Source organism: Monodelphis domestica, chromosome 4 (assembly GCF_027887165.1).
Source record: "Monodelphis domestica isolate mMonDom1 chromosome 4, mMonDom1.pri, whole genome shotgun sequence".
Lineage (NCBI taxonomy): Eukaryota > Metazoa > Chordata > Mammalia > Didelphimorphia > Didelphidae > Monodelphis > Monodelphis domestica.
Window position 1 is genome coordinate 450,754,158 of NC_077230.1, and position 20,361 is coordinate 450,774,518.

The window sequence follows — 20,361 nt, forward strand, 5'->3', positions numbered from 1 at the left end:
TGTTTCTTTGGTAAGGCTTGCCATGCAGTTTCAAGTTTTTCTGTTCAATATTTTTACTGTGCAAGATATAAATTCTCTCAAAATTCTCATTTCTCTTTTACTGATATTTTTCTTCTAGAATTCTTTAGTGATTTCAGCCCCTTTTTTCCCTTTATTTTTCTTTTTACTCACTTTCTGACTCCCTCTCCTGTGATTGTGGTTTCCTTGGGGGCTGGTTCTCAGAGTGTCTCAGCTTCCTTCCATACCAGATGATTCATCTTTCACTGGACTAGATGTCTGCCCCAGTTGACTTTGGGGTGGATTTTGAATTGGTGTTTTAGGCCATGGAGACACCTAAAGCTGCTTTATCTTTGGGGCATAATTTCTATTTTGGAGAAGTTTGAGAGGTCATGGGATTGGGGAAAATATCTAGTCCCCCATCTTGTTGCTCCTGGGACCTGGAAGTCTCTTCATTTGCATTGTCTTTCTTTAGTTCACACAATTGTCATGCTCCTGTGTGTCCTCCATGGTCTGTGGTACCTGATGCTTTGTGGACCTCCCACAGTTCTTACCTCTTCTGTTCCTAGATGGCTTCTCCCTTATGTTTTTCTTTCTTTAGGTCTTTGATAGTGAGCTCAGCCATGTCAACAATAGAGGTAGAGATATATCTCAGACATATTTGTTTAGTTTGATTACAAGTGCTACCTCGGTACACTTACAGACGAGATGCTTGCCCGCCTCTACGCTAGGTTCTAATAATAATAGCTAGCATTGTATGGTGCTTTAAGGTTTGCAGAGCTCTTTACAAATAGTATTTCATTTGCTCCTCACAACCACCTTGGGAAGCAGGTGCTATTGTCCTATTCTCCTTTTTATAGATAAGGACACTAAATCGGAGAGCTGTAAAGGGATGTGGCCATGGTCATGCAGCTAGTATACATTTCTGAGGCTGGATTTGAACTCAGGTCCTCCTGACTCCAGGGCACTGCTTTGTGTACCAACACCTTTCCCCCTTAAACTCCTTGAATCGGGGTCCATGTTTTATTCATCCTCGTGTCTGAGAAAGGACTTGTCATCACAAGGCCCATCCAAAGTGAACCCTTTAATTGTCTGCTAAATAAATGAATAGAAGTCATCCTGTTCCCATTTGTATGGTGTTTGGCCCCGAGATGGGAACATGTGATGGAGACTGTTGAGCGTCTTTTGCTGACTCTGTCTTCTTCCTGTCTGTCACCCAGCAACCTTAAGTCGAGGCAACAGGAACCCGGCCTAGAGGATCTGTGGAGCTTAAGCCGAGCCTGACAGTGAAGACCCCAGGTAAAGTGACTTTGCTCTTGAGCCCTGAGGGCCCCCTGCTCCCCAGGCTCTGTGGAAGGCTTCCTTGGTTGGCAGGAAACCTTCTGGAGGGACACCTGGAGACTGATTCAAAGACCAGGAGCTGAAGCAATCCCTAACCAGTGTCCCTGGAGACAAGGCTTGGGTGAAGGCAGGGGGCAGGCGATGGGGCGTGGAGGACCTGCCAGGAGTCCTCGAGGAGAAGGGCAGCCTTCAGAAATGCCTGGAAGAGAGTAGGGGGAGGGGGCATCTTCCTGGTGGGAGTGTGTGAGTGGCTGTCTCTGGTTAACCCTGACACTGTTTCCCCTTCAGCTTTGACCAAACAGCGACTGCTTTGCCCCTGTGCTAGTAGATCTTTTCAGACTGGCTAGGCCATGGACACCTTGGGCCCCATATCTTTTCCCCTCTTTTCTCAGTTGGGATGAGGTAGTAATCCTCTGAGGAAACCAAAGAATGAACTACTCAGTCCCTGATCCAGTTTCTGATCCAAATTGGGAATGGAGCTGGCCTTGTTCCCAGGGGCCCTGGCCTGTCCCGATCCCTCCTGTCCTTTACTTTAGCCCCCTGGTGGGCTCCACTCCCACCTTGCTGGTGCCCTTGACCTTCTCCTCCAGCCCAGGGCCTCTGGGAGCGTCTCGGCTCAGTTCTGTGCAGCGAGAGATTGGCTGGTTCCTGGGTCACAGCCTCCCCCAGTAGAATGCAGAAAAAGGAGTCAGGAACAGCCTGTCTTCCTGGCAAAGCCCCAGCCCAAGTCAGCAGGTCTGGGTGGCCACAGCTTTGTTTTGAGTGCCTCCACAGTGTGCGAAACGATTCTTTCCTGGGTGTCCTAGGCCAGAGTGCAGGGGCGAGTGTGACGGGTTCAAGAACTGGCTGTCTGGAGCCTCAGCCTGGGTTCTTTATGTAGCACTCCTCCTTCCCCCTTCTTTGCAGCAGACGGGGCGCGGTGCCAGAAAACTTCATTGTATTGGTTAGTTTTACTAAACGGTTTTCCCCTCTGTTACAGGGACGGATCTTTTTGTAAGAGATATACTGGGAAATAGAGGTACACACAGATCAGAGCAACATAGGCCATTCTCCCCTTCCAGCTCTGCAGCTGGAATGACGTGCATGCCCTCCTGAAGCCAGAATACCGAGCGTTCTCTGGTGGGAGGCAGAGACAAACCTGTTGTTGTTGCTTGTGTGCCCTGCCTTTTAAGCTTTCTGCTATCACAAGATTAGTTCAGAGAATTCTATCAGGTTTTTTTGTTGTTGTTGTTAAATGGGAATTTGGAGTCAGAAAGATCCAAGTTCAAATTCTGCCTCAGATATTGGTTAGCTGTGTGACTGTGAGCCCTTAGCCCCTCAGCCTTAGTTTTCTCATCTCCAAAGGATTGTTGTGATGCACATCTAAGGTAATGGTTTGCAAACCTTAGAGCGATCTAAAAAAATAGCAGCTAATAACAATAATACTTGCCTACCAGGAGAGTTATGAGAAACAAGTGAAGTAACAGACATAAACAGTGTTCTTAAAGCACTATAAAAAAGGATAGCTATTGATAATGATAATACATGTAGTGCCTGATTGTGCGTGTTTAGTATGCATTAGGCACCTGCTGCGTGCCCAGAACTGTGGATACAAATAAGAAAAAGACCGTCTTCCCTCTGATAGGAGAGGACAGTGCCCAAAAGGAAGCTAAGAGCGGGGCTGCCAGGGCCTGAGGCCAGCAGAGCCACTGAGGGAGAATGAAGGGGTTCCTGGAAAGCTCTGATCCCTCTCACCGAAGGCTGTTGGAGGAGTTCAGGGAAGAGGCACCTGAGATTGCACATATACAATCTCTATCAAAATGCTTACCTTCTCAGTTAGAGGAAAAAGGGAGGGAGCAACAATGGAACTCAAAAATACTAAAAAGTGAATGTTAAAACTTATTTTTATATGCAATGGGAAAGAAAATAATCATTTAAAAAACTGGGTTATTTTACATGGTTATGATTTTTCAAGTGACCATAGAGCGAGAGGGAGGGAGATATTATCCCCATCTTAGAGATGAAGAAATTGAGGCAAACAGTAGTTAAGTGACTTGCCCAGGGTCACCCCCTGCAGCAAGGAAGTATGTGGGGCTGAATTTGACCTCAGGTTCCAGTGCCTTGTCCAGTGGATCAGTTCACCATTTTGCAGGTTGGTATCCTGGTGTCAGGAGCACGGACTCCAGATTTGAGAGGACCTGGCTCCTCCTCTTTATGACCTTTCTAGGACTCGGTTTTCTCCTGTGTAAAATGAAGAGTTTGACTCCTTCCAGCTTTAAATCTGTCTTCTGTGAGTTAGCATAAATAAAGCTGTTCGTAACCCTGAAAGCTCATCATATGTGTGGTTTCTTACTATTGTTCTTTTCATTCTGAAAGGATGTGGAATGTACCTGAGCTCCTGCTGATCTCTGCATCTGTAGGAACCCAGAGGGAATGTGGAGACGGCTACCCTGGGGGAGATGCATGCTCCCAGCTTCCTCATGACTTCTTGTCTTCTTGCATCCCTCTTTCCTCTAGACCGGGCTTTCCCAAAAAATGAACATGGAAGAAGAGGAGGGAATGGCGTCTGGGTTCCTCACAGCCAAATCCCGGGTAATTTGGGATGTTTTTCCAGTTCTTTTACCAGAAATGTTATGAGTCTTTTTAGAATGTGGACACATTTTCTTCTCTCAAGTCAGCTCTGACATTGCTCTTAGAAAGGCTGTGTCCATGTGCTTCCTTGTGCTCATTCCACTTCGTGCCCTTCCAAACCTTAGGGGAGCCTTCCAGAACTCCCAGGCCCCTCGGTGTGATGTCTCTTGCACCCCTGGCACATAGCACGTTGCTTTGTACGGGAGGAAGCACTCAGAATCTGCTTTCCTTTCACTTGTCCATCTATGCAAAGAAGTAAATACAGGGGAGCTCGGGGAAGGAGAGGCCAACACGGTCTTCTAATCCTGTCAGAGGACCTGGCTCAGATGTGACATTTACTACTGTGTGACCGTAGGCAGGTCACTGAGCTTCCCTGAGTCTCTGATTTCTCATTTGTAAAATGAAGGGGTTGGACTAGCCCCTTCCAGCTCTCTCTATGCTCCTATGATCCCATGACCCAGTAATAATTATGGCAAAGGCTTGTTTTCCTGAGTTGAATGTTAGAGGAAGCTAAAGAATCACAGACAGAAATGGGCACTCCCAACATGGGAGATAGTCTGTGTGGAGGCACTCAGACACGAGGGAATGTGGAGTTTGAGGAACTGCTCCTAAGAAGGTTTGCAAGAACATGGGGTGTGTCTAGCAGGATAATGAAATGTCTGCAGCTGGGTTGTTGAGGGCCTTAAGTGTCAGGCAGAGTTTTTTCTTATTCTAGAGTTAATAGGGGAGTGGCATGGTCACATCCTTCCCCCAGGGAGATTATTTTGGCATTTCTTTAAAGGTTGGGTTGAAGATGAGAGACAAATGGGGATGCTGTTGCTGTAGTCCAAGAGAGAGATGAGCTTAATGGAGGGCAGCGATGTGAATGGAGAGGATCGGGAGGAGAGGGCAGAGGCCAGCTCCAAGATTGTGAATGGGGATAACTGGACAGTGATGCCTTACGCTGAGAGGATTAGCAGAGTGAGGCACCTTCCAGGAACCCAAGAAATGTTTAGTGTACATTGTTCCAGGCTCTGAGTTGACTGTGAACCAGTCCTTGTATATCCTGCCAACAAAAGCCTCCCTCTCTAGGGGTTTCTGAGAGGATGATCCCTAGGTAAGCAAAATGTGTTCATTGTTTCAGAAATCAATGAGCTTTAAGGATGTCTCCGTGGATTTCACCCAGGGGGAGTGGGGACAGCTGGACCCTTCTCAGAGGGACTTATACAGGGATGTGATGCTCGAGAATTACAGGAACCTCGTCTCCTTGGGTGAGGACCTCTTTTTTTTCCTGAGATGGGGTGTCTATCCATTTGGGTTTTTTTTTGTTTGTTTTATCGCTTAAAGGCCATAGCATGCCCGTTGTCTTTAGCTGAATTTGTCCTGGTTTGCTGGAGGTGAGAGATTCATAGCTGCATTCAGGCATTCTACTCCATGTTCCTCCCAAGAGGTCTTCGTTTTGTACAATTAGAAATCCCCTGCCTTAGTTTGTCGGCCTGGAGGCTGCACCTTTTATATCTTCTGTCATGATTCCTCCTCTCCTAGCAGAAAGGACAGATGAAGTCCTTTGGATGAACCCAAGCCCCTACTGTAGACCATCCCCATGGGGGGATCAGGAGGGCCCAAAACAAGCAGGTTGAAAATCAGTGGCAAAGTTTATTGAAGTTTTGGCATCTACATGTGGGAATACCTGGGAGCAGGCTACAGAGCATCCCTGGAAGGCCCTGTGGTTCCTTCCTGGCCCTTGCCAACATGCTCTTTTTCCCTGAAGAGGAAGGCCTTGGGAGTGAGTTTGGGGCAGTGCTCGGTTCTCAGCATCTTTCCATTTCTTTCTCTATGAGCAGAGCTTCAGGTTATCAAACCAGAGGTGATCTCCAGGTTGGAGCGAGGGGAAGCGCCATGCATGCTTGAGAGAGAAGGCCTTATAGGCTCCTGTCCAGGTAAGTGAGGGAAACCCTGGCAGGCATGACTCCCTGAGAGTAATTGTGCCACAGCTTGGGCAAGGGGAAATAGCTCAGAGATGTCAGACAGGTCCTGGGCATGAGGAGGAAAAGGAACCAATGGCAACTGGGCAGGAATTCTGGGGGGTAGGGGGTGCCTCTCTTCAGGACTTTCTTAGGAGCACATGCCTTCTACTGTCTTTGGTTTCACCTCAACCAATTGTTTCTGGTCCTCTCTCCCCTCAAACATCCCTCTGCTAACAAAATGATGTGTCTTCTTGTAGCTGTACCAAAACTGGGCTTGAGAGTCAAGGGTCGGTTTGTGAATATTGGGCAAATCACTTGACCTATGTGAACATCATTGTTTGCTGAAGAAGACAGGCTAGACTGAAGGCTCTTAACCTTCTCTATGTCTTGGCCTCCTTGGGCAGGCAGAATGGCAAAGCCCATAGACCCCTCCTCACAATCCTGTTTTTAAATGTGTAGGAATAGACATTGACTCCAAAGGTTAGGGAGAAAAAAGACATGCAGTTTTCCCATCCAAGTTCTTGAAGCTCTGAAATACATTCAAGGATCCTTTACAAGGACATCCATCCCTTATTCAATGCTCTGGACTTATCCTGCCTTATCTAGGCCTCCTAATCCTTTCCTTTTTGTGATTTCCTTTCCTTTTGCTTTTTTCTTGATAGTTTAATTTAAATACACAGATGTTGGATTTTTTTTAAAGACAATGAGAAAAACCTTTGCTTCCCTCTGTTGTCATCTTAGCTGCCTTCAATTCAGATTGACCAACTAGACAGCTTCTTAAACAGGAGACTGCTGTTTGCTATCCAATTAGAGACCAAAGATTAAATCATTCCACACAGTTGGTTCCATTCTTTGTTTTTCAGGCAGTCAACAAACATCTATTAATTACTGTACAGGATGGTGAGGAAAAGAAAAAATGTAGACTTTATAGGATGAGAGAAGGCACTAGCAGGGGGCAGAGTAAGGAAACCAGGAAAGTCTTTGAGATTGATGGAGTTGAGCTAAATTTTGAGCAAGCTGATCTTTGGCTGATTCAAGGAAAGTAGGGAAGCTAGGAGATAAAGGTGTTACAGTAACCTCTTCATAGTCTCCAAACTGTTATAATTAAAATTTTATGGAGGACTTCATATCTTATTTCATAATTATTAAATAATAAAAAGCTGGCCAGGAAAAGAGATGTCCACCAGCCACGTGTGGCCAGTGGTTCCCTTAGCAAGCTTCTTCTGAGACCCAGAAACCAAGCCTATGCACACCTTTTCTTTCTGGATTCCCAGCCAAAAAGCCTGCACTTCCTCTTGGGCTTCAAATTTATGCTCCTCATGATGTCTCTTTCCAAGGCTCTTCTGATTGGAGGACTCTGACCTCAATTTGGGTAAGGGGCCAATCTTTTGGATTCCACGGATTCATGAGGAGCAACAGACAAGAGTCTTCTGGATGCCTGGACAGTCCATTAGAATGTCAGCATCTTGCACTTGCCCATCACTCTCTTTCCTTTACCCCACTATTTTTAGTAGTTTACTAACAGATGAACAACAGGCTTTTTCCACTTTCTTAATTCAATCAGTTTTGTGTGGTAAATTGTAACTTCAAGCTTAATATCAAAACTCTCCCTTTTTAACATCCAGTGTTTGTCTTGGGGTACTAAAGAAAGAGGTACAGGATAATGTTAAATTTTCACAATGGTGAGGAGGAGGAGGAACAGGTCAAGACAGTGAGTCGGGAGATGAAATATATGTGAAGACTAGCAAGTAAGTCAGTGTAATTGGATTAGAGGCCATTTACATACATGGAGGAGGATAAAGAAGACTGGGAAAGTAGGAAGGAGCCACGCTGTTGAAGAGCTTTAAATACCAAAGAAATTTATATTGTATCTTGTAGGTCATAGGGAGCCACAGTGGAGTTTATTGAGGGAAGTGGGGAATGGTATGGTCAGATCTGCAATTTAGGCAGATCACTCTGACAATGAATGGTAGATGGATCGGAGTGGAGAGTGAGGTGAGGCAAGGTAAGGCCAGCTATAAGGTCATTGTAGTAGTCCCAGTGAGGGTTGATGAGGGCCTGATTAGGTAGCAGGTTGTGAATGGGCTGTTTCCCTTAACCACAACCTCTGAACTTTCTGCATTGGGCCAGTGACTCTTACCCAGATTCCCAAAGCAATGAACCATTAAAAACTCCTCTTGGTGTCCATCCCTGAATTCATCTAATTGCACTGCATTTAATTGCATCTCCATCTTCCATAGAAGAATAGCATGAGATAGCTTTATCAGACACCTTGCAGTAATCTGGGAAAACAATAGCTTCTGCATTCCCCTGATCTCCAGTGCTTGGTAACTGTTTAAAAAAAGAAAATTAAGTTAGTCTGTTATTGATGAAGCTTTTCTAGCTTTTTGTAATCATTGCTTCCTCTTCTCAATGCTCACCAAACTTCTTACTGATCTGTTCTAGAATTTTCCCAAGTATTGAAGTCAAATTCATTGGCTACTCTCCCCTTTTCCATATGCTCTCAGATGTGGTTGGCAGTCCCATTGGTTCATTCATTTGGTACCCCAAGATGTATGGGCCAGGTGCCTTGAGTTCCTCAAGGGAAATGGGGTATCCCGCCTTCTCTGTGAGATTTTTTTTTGCTTCACTATAGCTGGACCACCTCTTTGTCCAGCCATAATTTGCTCTGATGTCATATTTAGGTTCTAGTTCTTAATCGGCAGTAGATTGCACCTATCTTGCACATTTTCACTGCCTAAAGGAGGACCTTCAGCTTTCATCTTCAGAGCCATTGCAGGACTTGTAACCATAGTGTAGTTAGGTGCCGTATTTTCATCCAGATCAAGACATTGGCTTTCTTTATATCCCAATTGTCTCCATATGAGCCATTTTTTGTTCTCTTCCAGTCCAAAGTCATTCATTATCCTTGACAGAGGAAGCAGAAGCAAATAATTCACCAGATCTCTCTTCACTCTGTCATTAGCTGTTGGCCCACCCATTCTGATGTGTTTTTGCCCCTTCTCTGGGCCTCCTTAATTCTAATTCACAATATACCTTTAGAAAAAGCCAAGTTCCCTGTTTATACACATTCTGTTTAGACAACTTCTAATGCAGTTCTTTTTAGGTCAAATCAAGACATTATCTATTCTGCTTTTGGCAATGAGCAAACTTCAACAGATATCTGGATGTTAGAAATTCCCCTTTAGGAATATATCATTACTCTGGGCTATAGAATCATAGATTGAGTGCCAGAAGGACCTGAAGACTACCTAGTCTATCCCCTTCATTTTATAGTTAAAGAAACTGAGGCCTAGAAAGCTTAACTAACTTGTTAGGGTCATACAGGTAGTGACAGTTGGGCTTTCAACCCTTTGATTGAAAATCCAAATACTTTCTAAAGCCTCCTAAGTCGTACTTCCTCAATGCCTGAATTCTTACTAATATTCCTTAGTTAGGGAGTATGAATTCTCTAATACTGAGTAAGGCAAGCACCTTGGCTAAAGCCCTTCCTCTCTAATTCTCTCTAGTATGCTTCTGCTATTTGCTGATGCTGAGTGAAGGTACATATTCTGGTTAAAGGTTTTCCACATTTACTATAGTAAGTCTTCAGTACTCTTTCCATCTCTAATTCGCCTTCTGCAAAGCTGCCAGGAATGTCTTAGCCTACAGTTCTGACCACATCATTGCCCTACTCAGGAAACTTCAGGGACTTCTGTGGCCTTAAGGATAATATAGAGGTTCCTTAGCCTTCCCTTTAAAGCTGTCTAAAGGTTGGCTTTGACTTAGGTTTCCAGCCATATTTCATATTGAGTAATTTGACACAATCTGTGTTTTACTCAGACTGAACTAAGAACAGTTCCCCAGACTTGGAACTCTATCCTCTACCATTAGGCCTTTGACTAGGCCATGCTCTATGCTTGGACTTGCACACCTTCCTTCTCTTTACCTCTCACCTTCCTTATCTTCCTTCAGGGGTCAGCCCAGGAACAACCTCCTTCATGAGCCTTGCTTGATTGCCCCAGTAGTTAATGTTGCTTATCTCCTCAGATAATCCTGTCTTTTATTACCTGTTTACCTGGAGTATTTCTCCCCTACCTCCCCCCAGTGATATGTATGCTCTTGAGGACTTGGACTCTATTGTCTAGCGCAGTCCATTGTTTAGGTTTTGCTTAATAACCTCCAGGAAACAGCTCTTCAGTTTTCTGTCTCAGTGTAGCAGGCAATGGACACTTACCTATCTCTATCTGCCTATCTCTTTTTGAACTTTTTTCAGATAATGATACCAGATTTGGGTTCACCATGACAGATTCAAAGGATGGCATCATTCCTATGGAGGAATCATTGCAAGAAAGATTCCAAATGAATGTTCCCTTGGACTGTAAGTTGGAACAGGTCTGGGAATATGATGCTTTGTTTGAGAAGCAACTCAGCAATTATGAGAGAGATTTAAGGCAAGTAACAATCACCGACGATAACACTTCCACTGAAGTGAACAATCAAGAATGTAATAAATTTGGGAGAAGTTTTGGTATGATGTTAATCACTAATACACAAGAGAATGTTACTAGTAAAAAAAGTGTCCCTAAATATGATACACGTGGAAATGGCTTCAAACAATATTCAGAGCTAATAAGGCGCAATAGAATTGCCTTTGGGAAGAAACCCTATAAATATAACGAATGTAGCAAAGCTTTCAATTACCACTCAGACCTTATTCGATATCACAGACTACCTAGTGGAAAGAAATCTTATGATTTTGATGAGTTAGGGCAAAGCTTCCCACAAAGGAGGCACCTTATTCAACATGCTAGAATTCCTTCTGGAGAGAAACCCTATAAATGTAGTGAATGTGGAATAGCATTCAGACAGAGCATGCACCTTATTCAGCATCAGAGAATTCATACTGGAGAGAGACCTTATAAATGTAGTGATTGTGGACAAGCCTTCAGACAGAAAATGCACTTAATTCGACATAAGACACTTCATAGTGGGGAGAAACCTTATCAGTGTAATCAATGTATTAAATGCTTTAGTGATAGCTGGTCTCTTGCCCTACATCAGAGAATTCATACTGGAGAGAAACCCTATAATTGTAGTGAATGTGGGAAAGCCTTCCGACAGAAAATTCACCTTACTCGACATAAGACACTTCATATTGGGGAGAAACCCTTTAAATGTAATCAGTGTGGCAAGTGCTTCAGTGACAGCTCACCTCTTCTTCTCCATCAGAGAATTCACACTGCAGAGAAACCATATAAATGTAGTGAATGTGGAAAAGCATTCAGACAGAGTATGTATCTCATTCGACATCAGAGAACTCATACTGGGGAGAAACCCTTTATTTGTGGGGATTGTGGAAAATCTTTCAATGATAGCTCAGCTCTTACTTTACATCAGAGAATTCATACTGGAGAGAAACCCTATGAATGCAAAGAATGTGGGCAAGCCTTCAGTCACAGTGGAAGTCTTACTCAGCATCAGAGAATTCATACTGGAGAAAAACCTTATCCATGCAGTGAATGCGGTAAGGCTTTTAGGCAATATTCAGCTCTTGCTCACCATGAGAGAACTCACACTGGAGAGAAACCATATATTTGTACAGAATGTGGAAAAGCTTTTAGTCATAGTGGAACTCTTACTCAGCATCAGAGAATTCATACAGGAGAGAAACCCTATGAATGCAGTGATTGTGGTCAAGCCTTTACTTACCAGGCAAGTCTTACCAAGCATCAAAGAAGTCATACGGGAGAGAGACCTTATAAATGTAGTGAATGTGGGAAATCTTTCAACCAGAATATTTATCTTACTCAGCATCAGAGAATTCATACTGGAGAGAAACCTTATAAATGTGGTGACTGTGGAAAATCTTTTAGTCATAGGGGAAGCCTTACTGCCCATCAGAAAATTCATACTGGAGAGAAATCTTGTAAATGTCCCGTTTGTGGGAAAGCTTTCCGCCACATGAATCAGGTTACTCAACATCTCAGAATTCATACTGGAGAAAAACCCTATACATGTATGGAATGCGGAAAATCCTTTAGTCATAGTGGAAGCCTTACTACTCATCTGAGAATTCATACTGGAGAGAAACCCTATAAATGTGGTGAATGTGGAAAAGCCTTCAATCAGAACATTTATCTTACTCAACATCAGAGAATTCATACTGGTGAGAAACCCTATACATGTAATAAGTGTGGTAAGAATTTCAGGCAGTACTCGGCCCTTAGTCACCATGAGAGAACTCATACAGGAGAGAAACCCTATACATGTATGGAATGTGGGAAAGCTTTCAGTCAGAAGGGAACCCTTACCAATCATCAGAAGACTCATACTGGAGAGAAACCGTTTATATGTGGTGAATGTGGAAAAGCCTTCAACCAAAATATTTACCTTACAAAGCATCAGAGAATTCATACTGTAGAGAAACCATTTAAATGTAACGAATGTGGTAAGGCCTTCAAGCAGGTCTCAGCCTTAAAGCACCATAAGAGAATTCATAACAGAGGGAAAACCCTGTAATTGCAGCTAATGTGGGGTAAAGCCTTTAGTCAACAATATTAAAGAAATAATGTTGGAGAGAAAATGTGACCAGTGTACCAAAATTTACTGTGAAATCATTAGGCTAGTCTCTTTTGAATCTTATTTAAGAGACTTTGTGGTATGTCGGGGCTTGCTATAATTAGTGTATCCTACAAATGAAAGCATCTAGAAGACCTCCCCTTCTATTTGGGAATCCCTCTTGTACTTGGACTCTGAGCTGAACATCATGGTCAGCAAGCATTCGTTAAATGCCTGCTATGTACCAGGCACTGTGCTCAAGATGACAGAGACAAAAATGAAAGAGCTCCTCCCCTCACGGAACTTAAGTTTTTTGGTGATGGGGCAGAGGATCAAAAAATCCTTCCTATAGAAGGTGGATTTTGAGCTGAGATGTAAAGGAAACCAGGGATTCCAAGGGACAGAGGTGGCAAACACCTCGTCTCACCCAAGCATCCCTGTATGATTTTGATAAGTATATGAGAGACCCCTTGATAGCAAATGATGAAGCACAGGGGAATCTTATATTTTCTGCACCTTTCAGTCAATTGTGCGAGTGTAAAGATGTAGATGGCTATAGAATAGAAGTTCTTAAAGCTTGCCTATTACTTTCTTCTAATTTCATCAAGAATGTTCTTGATATGTGTCTAGATTATTCTTATAAAGACTTTGTAGAGCAGGAAATAGAAGCATATAGGTTAATAGTTCTCCTCAGTTTGACTCCTGTTTCAGCAACAGAGAATTTCATGCTGGAGGAAAAAGTGGTACTGTTGCAACGACTGGGACAGCCTTTCGTCAACTCGGACACCTGAAGTTTTATCAGGGGAAAAAACCACATAAATATAATGAGCTGTAGTGTTTGTGGAATGGCCCTTCCTGCCATGAACCAGGTTATTCAACATCTGAGACTCGATCCTGGAGAGGAACCTGCATATTATACCCCAAAAGCCTTTAGTCCCAGTGGAAGCCTTATGATGCATTAGAGAATTCATACTGAAGAGAAATCCTGCAAGTGTATGCCATACGGAAAAAAACCCCTTAGTCTTACTAGAAGCCTTATTACACACCAGAGAATTCCTAATGGAGAGAAATCCTATAAATGTTTCTCCCAGGGAAAATGGAGGTCTTCAGTTGTAGTTTGCCCTTCAGCTTATATTCCACACAAAAGGGTCACTTGGCAGTGCAAATAAGTCAGAGCTACAGTTTACAAAACAGTCCAGGAATCATTTTGCTATACGGGACAGAGAAATAGAACGTTTCCCCCCTTCCTTTCCTCTGGTAATATGTCATTGCTGTCAAAAGACTGTAGGTTTGTACAAGGCCCATTGGCAAGGATATACATGTTTAGCTAAAATAATGTCTTCAAAATGAAAATATTTCTTAAAAACAAAAAATGAATCCATTCGTCAAAACGAAAATAATACTTTCCAAAATATTTAGTAGGTAACATTTTAGTGTGAGGAAATAAATGAAACCTGTAAATGAGCTGGAAACTTAAGGTGACAAAGGGGTTAAAGAAAACATGGCAAGTAGGAGAAACCAAGAGCCAGAAAACAGTATAAGTGGCATGCAGTATGTAGATTATGGTGTTCTTGGCAGCAGTTTGTCTGGATCTGAAGGCAGACCTTTGTAGAAGGGGAAAATGCCCTTGTTACCTCTAGTTTATCTTTTGGATCGTCTAGTCCCATTGTTTGAAAGCAGCTTAGCTTAAGACAGGTGCCAAAAAGAATCTTTAAAACTTCCGGCCGGACTGGAAGGAGATACAGAACAAAATTGTTTTCTTTGCTTGTTTTTGTATGTTAATTTGTTTCTACCAGTCTTGTATGTTTGTTTTTGTTGATTATTATTGGACTTAATAAAAAAAAATTGAGATGAGTTCTTGATTTGAAGACTCAAACTAGAATCCCTAGATACTAGCCAGTGGGGGAAGCATTTCCATGAAAGCCAAAGGGATGCCAAAGGAGGTAATCACAGAAGGCCCACTGAGGAATGGATATTCAAGTTTAGGAAGTTTGCTATCCTCATGACAGGAATTTATGTCAACTTGGACTGGGCATATGCGGAAGAATTTCTATTTCAGGGATAGGGACCTTCAAGTACTATTGATTTGGGAATTACTGTAATCAATATGTGGCTCTAAAAACAGACAAAATCAGATAGCCATTCTTTATGTCTGCTTACCTAAGATACTAGATATTGCCTAGGATAGTAGAGAAAGGGGTGAATTTTGCTGAGTATTACCAGAGACTTCAGAAGGTGGGCTAGTTTGTATGGATAGAATGTGGAAGCCCACAGCATCTTTATGGGGAGACTGTATTCATAGATCAATTCTGAAGAAAGCTTAAAAAAAAAAAAGAGTTCAACTAATTGTGTTCATTCCAACTCTAAATCTATAATCCTATGAAAAGCTTCTTAGAAGTCATGGAATCTCACTAGTTCCCAAATAGGAGCTATGCATGAACTCTTTAAAAAAATTATTTTTTTCTATAAATAAAATTACTTTTTTCCTCTCTTCTTCCCACTGTCCCATTTAAATTTCTTAAGATAAAAATATTTTATTTTACCAATTACATATACCCACTGTCTCATTGAAGAAGAAAAAACAAATATGAATAGTCCAGCATGTGCACCCTTGGTCATCACTTTGTCAGGAGGTGGATGGTATGTGTGTTTCATCAAGGGTCTTCTGGAATTGTGGTCATTGCACTGAGTTCTTTAAAGCTGTTTGTCTTATGAGGTTGCCTTGCCTTCCCCACCCCTAAGCTTCCAGGGAGCTTCCTAGTCTAGCAGCCATTCCATCTAGCTCCTGGTACTTGGTGGTACTTGGCCACTCCACGGCAATTGTCTTTTCCTGCTCCTGCACCAGAGGCTTTCCTGGACAGTCTTAGCCACCATTCCAGTTCCACAGGGCTGCAGACACTCCCAGAGGCCAACTACAACTTGACTGGCTCTTCCACCCTCATTCCACTTTTCAACTGCTTCCTGACTGGGACAGCTCCACCTCCAGTTTGAACCTTGGTGGACAGTGATGGCCCACCTGAATGTATTTCTTAATGATAAACATGCCCCTGTCCTGTCATTCCCTCCATATCCCAGTGATTCCTGGCCCAGTTACCATTGTTCAAACCCTTTTCTGGGCCCTCCATTGACAGCTCCTATAATACTTTCCCCTTCAACAAAAGCCTTCCCAAATCTCACTCGAATGCTGCCCACCCTCATTTACTGTGCTCTGAGATGTGCTCCCTGGGTAAATATTAGCTTCCATCTTAGAACGGTTTCCATTCTGTTCTCTGAGCCCTGACTCCTGTTGACTGTCTTTCCTGGCCACCCTATTCCAGCACTGGTTGCACTTCCACTCATTCCCCCAATTGGCCAAGCAACTCCTTTTTGCTCCCATTGCCACGTCCAGGGGCTGTTAAAGCAGCGAGGAGGCTCAGTGGATAGAGCACTAGGCCTGAAGTCAGGGAGATGAGTGCAAATTGAGGTTCAGACACTGGCAATGAATTGGGGATGACATCTACCTTGTAGAGTTTCAGGATCAAATGGAATAATATTGATAAAATGTGTGGCAAACCTTAACTCTGTGGATGGTAGCTGCCAATACTTGTGTTCTTGACCTTGTTCTTTCAGTCTCTTTTGCTAGATCTTCATCTAGGTCTTGCCAGTTAGCTGTGGGGATCTCCCAAGACACTGTCCCTGCACTTTCTTCCATGCTATTTCACTTGCTGTTCTTACACCATACAGATGATTTTCATACCATTTATCTAGCTCTGACATCTTTCCTAACCTTAAGTCTCACGTTTCCAGTTGCCCATTATGTTTTTCTACCTAATCTAGAATGTAGACATTCTAAACTTGACATGTCCAGGGCTGAGCTCATTGTCTTTTCCAAACCATCACTCCTTCACTGGCCATACTTTCCTTCCTTCCTGTGATCTTTTGTCGCATCTTTTTAAATCTACACTGCTCCCTTTTTAAGTTTCTCGCTGTCTTACTCTATCAAAGATTGTGCCCTGCACAAAACTCAGGCTTGCATTACCTAATTCACTGCCTTGACTCCTCACATGCTGCTGAACAAAGCTTGAGGACAAAAATGAGGTAAATGAATCTACTACAAATTTGTTATGTAATCTCTACTGGGTCCTTATTGTGCAATGGCAATTCTTTCACATCTCCCTGATTGGTTCACTTTTCTACTCTTTCATTCCTCCTCAAAACTTTCCTAGGTTCCTTTCCCTCCATTTACTTTACCTCATATTTCACTGAAAAAATTTACACCATTCACTGAGAACTCCCTTATCTCCTCTTTTCCAGATCTTACATCACCTGAGTGCTTAATGTTACTTTTTCCTCCTTGATCCCTGTCCAACACGAAGAGGTAGCTCTTCTTTCAAGCCCTCTACATGCATAAGTGATCGATCTCATTTCATCCTGTCTTTTCTAGCAAATGACTCCTCCTATCCCTACTTTCTCACTTAATCTTCAATCTCCATCAAGTGGCTGCTTCCTTGCTGTTCATAAATATATTCCTGTCTCTGCCATTAAAAACAAAACCAAAAAAACTTCATCCATCTATTCTTGTTGGCTATCATCCCATATCTCTTCCCTTTCATGGCTAAACTCCTTGAGAAAGTGATGCTTCTACTTCCATTCCACCATTGTCAGTTGACTAATCTATGAGCGTTACATTTTTTCATTTATTTTTAATGTTAAGGTTTTTTTGAGTTCCAAATTCTCTCTCTAGCTTCTCCCCAACTCATCTAGATTATTGTGCAAAACATTTCTGTCTTAGCCATGTTGCAAAAAAGTGGAAAAAAAAAGTATACTTCAGTTTGCAATTATCTCTAAAAGCGTATAGCATTTTTTATCACCAGTCTTTTGAAATTGTCTTAGATCATTGTATTGATCAGAGTAACCTTTTAAGAGTTGATCATCATTAAAATATTGCTTTTACTGTGTACCATGTTCTGATGGCTCTGATTAGTTCACTTTGCATCAGTTCATATAAATCCAAAATTTTCTGAAATCATCCTGCTCATCATTTCTTATAATAAAATCATTTACCATAACTTGTTCAGCCATTGCTCAGTTGATGGACATCTCTTCAATTTCCAATTCTTTGCCATCACAAAAAGAGCTCCTGTACAGATTTCTGTTCATATAGATGCTTTTCCCTTTACTTTGATCTCTGGGATACAGACCTAGTAGTAGTATTGCTGAGTCAAAAAGTATGTGCATTTTGAAAGCCCTTTGGGAAGAGTTGCAAATTTTTCTCCAGAATGGGTGAACAAGTTCACAACTCTACCAACAGTGCATTAGTGTACCCATTTTTCATCCTTTCAACATTTGTCATTTTCCTTTTTCATCGTCTCAGCTAATCTGATAGATGTGAAATGGTGACTCAAAGTTTTTTAAATTTACATTTCTCCAATCAGGGTTAATTTAGATTGTTTGTTCCCACAACTTTAGATAGCTTTAATTTCTTCACTTGAAAACTTCCTGTTCATGTTCTTTGATCATTTTGGGAATAGCTCTTTTTTTTTTTTTTCAAATTTGACTCAGTTTCTTATATAATTTGAGAAATGAGGCCTTATCAATGAAATTTGCTGTAAAAAAAATCCCCCCCTCCCCAGTCTCCTGTTTTCCTTCCAATTTTAGTTTGGTTTGTATTTTTTGGTTTGTTTTGTACAAAACTTCTTAATTTCATGTAATCAAAATTATCCATTCCAGTATCTTTGCCAAGAAGTCCCCATGAACAAAATCCACGTGGTCACATAGAATCAGACAGCCGAAAAACAATTGTATACCTAATCTATTTCTTAGTACCAGTTTGTTTTAATGCTTACTGTTTCGTAACATTGTTTGAAATGTTACTTCTAGGCTGCCTTTCTTCACCTTTTTCATTGATTTCCCTGAAGTTCTTGACCTTTTATTCTCCCAGGTGAATTTTGTCACTTTGTTTTCTAGATTTATAAAATAAAATTCTTTGGTATTTGATTGGTATGGTACTGAATAAATACATTTAAGGAGAATTGTCAGTTTTATTACATTGACTCTACCTACTCATGAGCAGTTAATATTTCTCTCGTTTATATCTGTATGAAAAGTGTTTTGTAATTGTGTTCATATAGTTCCTGTGGGGTGAGAAGATCAAATTAACATTACCTCATATTTCTACTGTATTGATTCTACAATGTAATTGATTTTATGCTGTATTGATTTTTTTTATAATTCACTCTTCATTTGCCCAAAGCCCCCTTTCTATGTCCTTCAGTTGAGCTCAGGAATTTAGCTTTCCCTTAAGTTGGTTTAAAGTTATGATTAATGGAAAAAACTGTTCCCTTTCATACCTTCAACCCCTGAGAATATTCCAGGATGTCTGTTTGTTATCCTTAAAGGCCTACATGCTGATCTGGTATAGTTTCACAAGGCATATATTGTATGTCTTTGCCTGTCCTTTTATAGTTAGGGAGCAGTTTATATCCCTAAAAAGCCCTCCAAGGATCCAGGAACTCTGTTGTCCGTGATCCCTTAACAATGCCCTCAGATGGGTCCCACAAATCAATCACTGATTCCTTAATGATAGGGGTGGTTGTTGGCCCCACATGGGTACTGAACTGCTTTCCTTGATGTAACCAACCACATTGTCCCACTACTATGATGTCTACCTTGCCTTCCCCACCTACCCAACTCTGTTCTTTATTCTCTTGTACTTCCCAAACTATATGAAGACTAGTAAGCCTTACCTCAGGGTCTTTGGTTATTGAGAGGCCATGGACCCAATTTATTGGTTATTGCTAGCCTACCTAATAAATTGTTCATGCTAAGAACCTTGTCTCAGTTTACCTTAATTTTCAAATGTAATGGGGCAGGTAGAACCCCAGCATTTGTTGCTTAGTTATTTTTACTGGAATTTCTCTATCTCTTCTTGTTATGCTTTGTTAATAATATATAGAAATGCTGATGACTTCATGTGAGCTCATTTTATATCCTGAAACTTTGCCAAAGTTGTTAATTTTTAAATTAGGTTTTTAGTTGATTCTCTAGGGTTCTCCAAGTATGCTACATATTACATGCAAAGAGCGATGGTTTGGTTTCCTTGTTGCCTTTTCTGAATCTTTCCATTTCTTTTTCTCACCTCATTGCTATAGCAAGCATTTCTGGTACAATGCTGAGTAATAATGGTGAGGATGGACATCTCTGCTTCACCTCTGGTCTTATTGGGAAAGCTGCTACTTTATTCCCATTACAGTAAATGCTTCCACAAACCTCTATTAAGCATTCCCAGTGTAGCTAAGAGTACAAATATAAGGAGAAACGAACAGTTTCATTGTGGGCATGCAGTGAGTGTATGTGTATGTATACATGCACACGTGGGCATGGGTGTACACATCACATCGTGTGAGCATCTCAGTATGTTCTCCTTGGATATGACTGATGAGGTAGGAGTGGGAAGGTCTATGCAAGGCTAGAGACGAGGTCCACAGGCACTTAGCCTGGGGTACCAAAGGAAAGGTTTCCAATAGGGGACACAGAGCCAGCCCCAGAGCTAGGGCCCTAGCTCTTGACTCCCTGGTCCCAGTTCTGTGGAAGGCCTAGGGAGCAAAAGATACCCAGGAGTGCAAAAGTATTTCCTCAGACAAGCTTGACCAGAAACCCGTGTAGGCTCATTCTAGGACTGATTCTCTGGACTTGAAACTATTTTGATATAGTTTTACCATCTTGCTCAGAGAGGTAAGACTTGGCGAAGTCACAAAATCCAAGGAATGATGAAAATAGCTAATATTTAAATAGCACATTTAAGGTTTCTTTATAAATATCTCATTTTATCCTTAATGACCATGCGAAGTAGATGCTATCATCCCCAATTTTACAGATGAGGAAACCAGCACAAACTAGTGATTTATCCAGGGTCATGCTGTTAAGTATCTGAGGTAGGATTTAAAGT

General features: G+C 42.0%; 1 protein-coding gene across 4 annotated transcripts in view; it reads left to right on the top strand.

The window, feature by feature from the left end:
• LOC100016390 (zinc finger protein 665-like) overlaps positions 1 to 19,240 on the top strand; it is a 30,304-nt gene extending 11,064 nt beyond the window's left edge. For all 4 annotated transcript variants that reach the window (XM_007492184.3, XM_007492186.3, XM_007492187.3 and 1 more), the window contains exons 2-6: positions 1,218 to 1,296; positions 3,835 to 3,909; positions 5,072 to 5,198; positions 5,772 to 5,867; positions 10,150 to 19,240. In XM_007492184.3, the coding sequence (XP_007492246.2) occupies positions 3,853 to 3,909; positions 5,072 to 5,198; positions 5,772 to 5,867; positions 10,150 to 12,395 (2,526 nt within the window). In that variant the 5' untranslated portion in view covers positions 1,218 to 1,296; positions 3,835 to 3,852 and the 3' untranslated portion in view covers positions 12,396 to 19,240. The remainder of the gene's footprint in view (positions 1 to 1,217; positions 1,297 to 3,834; positions 3,910 to 5,071; positions 5,199 to 5,771; positions 5,868 to 10,149) is intronic.
• Positions 19,241 to 20,361: the final 1,121 nt, after the last annotated feature.